This window comes from Macadamia integrifolia, chromosome 11, assembly GCF_013358625.1.
Source record: "Macadamia integrifolia cultivar HAES 741 chromosome 11, SCU_Mint_v3, whole genome shotgun sequence".
In the NCBI taxonomy this organism is placed as follows: Eukaryota; Viridiplantae; Streptophyta; class Magnoliopsida; order Proteales; family Proteaceae; genus Macadamia; species Macadamia integrifolia.
Genome location: NC_056567.1, coordinates 18,343,630 through 18,349,567, shown reverse-complemented (window position 1 = coordinate 18,349,567; position 5,938 = coordinate 18,343,630). Strand labels below are relative to the sequence as shown.

The window sequence follows — 5,938 nt, the reverse complement described above, 5'->3', positions numbered from 1 at the left end:
TTGCTCATGGGGGATAGATGCATAAATAACTATTTATTTTGGGTAATGATTGTTACATCTACCTGGCAACATATGGATTGATTAATCATGTATTATGAATACAATAATGTTAAGATACATAGTACGCTAGGTGGAATCCTAATGGGATCCTACCCCTTTCCTATAAATTCAACCCATATGTACAACATCAAATGATCATGAATTCTTTTTCATGATATAAGATTTTGGATCCTCTTATGAGATATGATCTCATAGTAGGATGGAGGAGATTGTTAGGAAAAATGAATTATTTAATATCTTATCAATAATGATAAAATTGGTTTTGTGAATGTTTGACTCCAAGTAGGAAATCTCTATGCCAAAGTTGGGTTTATGTACAACTCTAAACTAATAGGGATTCTGGTTGGAGATATACATGGACTCTAAAAACCAAAGCGATATAGGATTCTAATTCTCTCCTCTTTTATATAGTCGTGCTCCTCTCCCTCTCTCACACTCTTGATCTTTGCACTAATAATTGAGTAGTAAATAGAGTTTTGTGAAAACCCTGACGATTGAGGAGGAGCTTAGACTTAATGGGAACGCAAAGTTGTAAGTGTGGAAAGGACTCACTGTGAAAGGGCTAAGATCACGTGGAGGCTCTGCACTTGTGGAGTTTCAGGTAATGATCTAAACCCCTTCATTAATGGTTGATTGAATGCCTGACCTTACCAGTGGGACGATCCAAATCGTTTCCGCACCTTCAATCCAACCTTAAATCATCTACAAAGGAAATTTCAAAGCGTAGCATTAGCTTCTAGAAAGTTTCATCGAACCAAGGCTTGTGCAACCCACAATAAGGGAGGTCTTCCCCTTCTTTTATGAATTCCCATTTAGGGTCTCTGGTTATGAGATAATACTGGGTATCTTTTCCACTTGCTTCTTAGTGATCCTAGGCCTCTACTTCTTTTTCTGACATTTCTTTCCTTGATAGAAGGCTGGGTATTTTACCCTCCTTCCACATTCTTCTCGCCCTTTCTTTTGAAGATCTCCGATAATTAGTTCATATCCTAACTCGTGGTACTCATCATTGGCGGGAAGTTTTAGCACTATTGCATTCCCCTATCGTTACATACCTAAACCCATTTAGGTAAATCAAATATAATTGTAGAAGGCTTAAACAATGTCATTTGGAAATTGATTGTACTGGAAAGTCTAAGCGTGTATAGGTATCATTTGATGGTTGATGTAGGTAAGATGTAAAGCAATTTATATCTTATTGTATGATAATTGTCTCTTTCCCTTTCTCTCAATTGCTTCTCATCATGTATTGCCTTATAGCATTGCATTCATCCTTTATTTTGGATAGAACAATTTTAATAGTCAATTTATTCTGCCAGACCCAATTCATCCCTCTTGGATTGCCTATCAGCCAAACAAGGGGAGTCAGGGCGAGGATGGCAGGGGCAGAGTGGTGATGGCAAGTAGGGAGTGGGTGCGAGAGAGGAGGGGTACGTACTGGGGCGGGGGAGGAGAAGAGTCTAAAAAGGATCCACTTTCTACGTGTCTTTTTCTTTTTCTTTTTCTTTTTTTTTTTTTTTTTCAAATTTCAAAACTGGTTCTTGACCAAACCCAAATCGATTCCAAACAGGTCTGATCAGATTGATTTGGATCGAAATCAAATCTAAAATCGAACCAATCAAATCAGGTTGCTTGGGCTTATTCTTGGGAAGCTAGAACCGTTAATTGTTTTCTCTTGTACTTGACATGCTCACTAGACTCTTAAGTGAACGGATCAGGTTCACCCCTGGTCTGTGGATTTAGAGAGAAAATTGATTTTAAATCCATGGACAACAATCGTTCTCATATGTGGACTTGATTTGACCTCGACTCTTAACACCTCCCATGTGGCCAACGTATAGATGTCTAAGTGAGCTTTGGCCTCGTTCACTTTTCTTTGTATTTTAATTTGGAGATTTTATCACCGATTTCAGCAAGTGATAAAAATTTTAGAAATATACTAAAACCCTAACTATAGTGAATTGTGAACTCTAAGATGGTTGGTGAAAACCGTCTCCAATGGATGAAAAGAAAAATTCTATAGAAAAAAAAGATCAATTAATTAAATTATAACATTTGCAGCAATTTATTTTTATTTTATTTTATTTTTTTATTGTAACAAGTGATGAAGAAACACTGCAGACAAATTATGGAACAGAACTAGTCCAAAAACTTCATGTAAAATAAAAAAACACCCACCATTGAAAAGATGAGTGAGAAAAAGATCCAATTTCATAATTTCAATAACAAGAATACCAGGAAGTTCTTGGTTGTTTTTAATGACAGTCAGGGCCCAGAGTATTGGATTGGATTGTATTGACTGTGTCTGATCCCAAGACCGATTTCAGTATCTTAAAACATGAGAAGAACAGACAAAAACAAAGGAAACCCAACTTTCAGGGCAAGAAGGAACTGGAACCGGAAGGAACAACCCAGTTCCCATTCTTCCATTCCTGATGAAGTCTAAGCCGAGAAAAGGGGTAGGCAATCGCATCTGGAGTGCTTGAGAAGTACACATAATACTTGGACTCATCTATCAATCTCCTCCGTTTCTGATCAGGAATCTCATCACCATCATCATCTATTAATCCTTTCCTATAGCCGCCATCGAAGCATGCGTAATACTTGGACTCAGCTATGCTACTGATCCTTCCAACCCACCAACCTTCATTGTCATAAGCATCTACTATGTCCCACAGATTGAACTTAGAAACCTGAAGTTGAGGAGGACGAGGCCTGACTTCACTCACATGAACCATCTCTCTCAGCCATTTTGATTCATCATCAGTTAAAAGGGTCTTGTATTCTACCAATACATGATTATTCTTTGACACATCCACAACTTTTGCTGCGTAGAAAGAACCCACGAAGCCTTCTTCTTTGCTATGAACCTCAACTGAATCACCAATTCGATACCTCATCAGATCTTTCGATGGATTTTTCATTATTTGTTATTAAGCTTAGGATTTTAGTAGGGGAGGAGGAGGAGGGATGAGAAAATAGTGGTTTAATTTGCTATTGATCTGTGAGTCATGAACGCGGTTATGATCAGTTTATATAGATTGGGATTTTGTGGGTCCCTTCCATCCTGACGTTGGAATTAGAAAGTAGGGATAAAAGGAAACTAGACTTGATTTCCTTCTCGTACCAGGAATTGGAAAAGGTTGACCAGGTCAAATTCTTTCGAACCGAAACGGTTGGTAACCCCACCCCCGCACTCTAGCCGCGTTCACTCCTTCACGTGGACGGTAATGGATGGAGGGCTGTGTGGTAAATTTCGAACGAGTAGGTCCTACTGACCAAAATACCCCCTGCTAGCCTGGGTATGTCAATTCCAAGTATGTATCGCCAGCCCAACCGATCTCAACTGGGAAAACCCAAAACCGACCTGATTCGGTCATTTTGGTGCAAGGATGCTACCCTACCCAATGGCCTCTCAACCCATTATTCGCCCGACTCAGCCCAATATGTTTGAAGCTGGTTTGGAACTTGTTCACTCAGCACAACATGGTTAAAAGCCCAATGCTAGTCCATTAAGAGTTAAATGCCTCATTAGTCCATTTATGCCATGTCTAAAGCCCATTTAGCTTGATTATTGGTAGCCTAATTAAAGATTGATACTTGACTGAAACTGTTTATAAATAGGACCATGCCTAACCTACAAGGACCGATTACTAAAATGGATCAATCATGTTATAAGGTCCTAAAGTGGTGAAGCTTGATTAAGGCCGATCAATTGACACCCCTAATAGTTATTGATGATAAGAGAGGAGAAAGAATCTTGAGGAGCATACATAAAAGGTGTGGTGTATACATCATTTTCCCATAAAAGAATAAGGGAGAAGTTTTCCTCCAAGTGGAGTAGGGTTCACCCACCCAGTCTCAAGAACGTTATGCGTCATTGTCTTTCTATAATTTTTTAGGAGAACTCAAATATCGCAAGTTTCGGGTTTGATTGTGGTGTGTACATATTTATTTATGAGAAAAAGAAAACTATCCGCTTGCGCATCTAGATATAAGCGGGCATGAAAGATTGTGCTGTTCCTCTGCCCCAAGCATTGAAGATGTCTTCAGTTGGTCTCCCATTGGTCTGTGCGCTAGTGTTCTCTTTCCTTTTATTTCCTTTTATTTATATTGAAATCGCTTAGTGACCGTGTAAATGTAGAAGTCCCATTTGGGCCTGGTCGATTTAGGCCCGGGCTAAGCACAAATAAAGAATGGATGGTATGGTATTCTTACCAAACCTTACTGCTTCTCTAACCTAACCTACCCCACCCACCCCATTAAAACAGTCACGCATGAGGTGGGTGTCCTAGGTAGAACTTCCTGGGCAAGGCGAAGCAGGAAAAGTGAGCCGTTAAAGCCTATCGACTTTGAGAGGGTTTATGATGTTTCATCGGATATATGGTCCTAGTTTTAATAAATTAAAAATAGGTAGCGGCATGATGGACGCTGGTTTTGACTGAGCCCATATAAGATTAGATAGATACCAGGGTGAAACCGGCCCAGGTTGGGTTGGATTTCTTAAAATCCCAGCCCAACCCTAGGTCCCTAAAATTCAACCAAGCCCAACCCAACCTTGTCGAACTCATGCTAACTCAATCCGGCCCTAATTGATCCTGATTGGGTAGGGTTGGCCCTGATTTTTGTCAGGGTCGGGCTAACCTTGATTGTCCCTGTTTTTGTAGCCGGGATCGAGGTCGCATTGAAAAATTATATTGAATATTGGAAGCAATTACGAAAATTTATATTTGATGAACTTTGAAACTTCCGTATAAATTGGGTATAATAATCAATTACTCATATTTCATTATACTGAATAAACGGATAGGATGACGACCCTAAATTGTATTATATAAATCAGGATTAAACTCAAGCCAGGGCTGGATGGGACCAAGGTCCAGTTGGTCAGGTCCAGCCCAACACCGACCTAAGGTCGGTGTGTTTTAATCCTAATCCATTCTTAGGGTCAGAAATCTTATCCCAGCTACTCAGGCTCAAGGCGGACTAGGACAGGTTTAGGCTGTCAAGGGTGTTCATGGGCTATGGGCCTAGTTTCAATCATGGACTTGAATCCAGTGAATCTCCTTCCTTGGTTTTCATCTCTCATTAATTCTCTCTTCTTCCTCTTATATCCATCTTCCTTTCCCTTGGTAATTATTGGCCGCATCCAAGGTCAAAAGCATGATTAGAAGAAAGAAAAGGTAAAAGGATACCATAAATTAATATCCTATGTCATGCCATCAATGGCTGTCAATATCCTACGTTAATATAATCTAATATTTATGCATTTTTAAACCCTATTCAATAAAATATCATCAGCAAATGGAGAATCTGTTCATCCAAAATAAATAAATAGATAATTAAAAATAAAACCAAATGAAAAATCTAATACTAAACAAAAACTTAGAGGAAATTTTTCTTGCACCGGTTATAGCGAAAAACTTAACGCTGGTATCTCTAATACTGACGTTGATGTACTTAATCTTTTATTCTAATGAATTTTATTTCTCTTGCTTATCAGGAAAAGAAAAATAAAAAATTCATGCATTGTATGGTGAAGAAACTGAATAGCTATCAATAGCTTTCAATAGCTACCCTCATACTTACGAATGATCGATAGTATCCCACACTGATCCCTATACCTTATGGACAAATTCTCTAAAGGCCTTGGTCAAGAGTGACCGTGACTGAAGGAAAACTTAGTCCAAAAACCTAAGATTTTTCATTTGAAAAAATAATTTAGTTATTAATAGCACCCATAGTAAGCACCATTGGTGTGTCTTCTATAAAATGTTTAAAAATAACTCCATCAAACTCTATTGAACCCATGGTTTTAAGACACCAAGTCACAGTGGTTGGATATATCGATACGATTAAATTTTTATTTAATTTTTTT

The 5,938-nt window shown here is 38.5% G+C and overlaps 1 protein-coding gene across 1 annotated transcript; it reads right to left on the bottom strand.

Moving 5' to 3' along the window:
- Positions 1 to 2,435: 2,435 nt before the first annotated feature.
- On the bottom strand, positions 2,436 to 2,984 carry LOC122092953 (protein AGENET DOMAIN (AGD)-CONTAINING P1-like). The gene has a single exon (XM_042663245.1). The coding sequence runs from the start codon at positions 2,982 to 2,984 to the stop codon at positions 2,436 to 2,438; it is 549 nt and encodes a 182-aa protein (XP_042519179.1).
- Positions 2,985 to 5,938: the final 2,954 nt, after the last annotated feature.

Coding starts and splice junctions, on each gene's coding strand:
- LOC122092953 (XM_042663245.1), bottom strand. CDS start 2,984: ATGAAAAATCCATCGAAAGATCTGATGAGGTATCGAATTGGTGATTCA.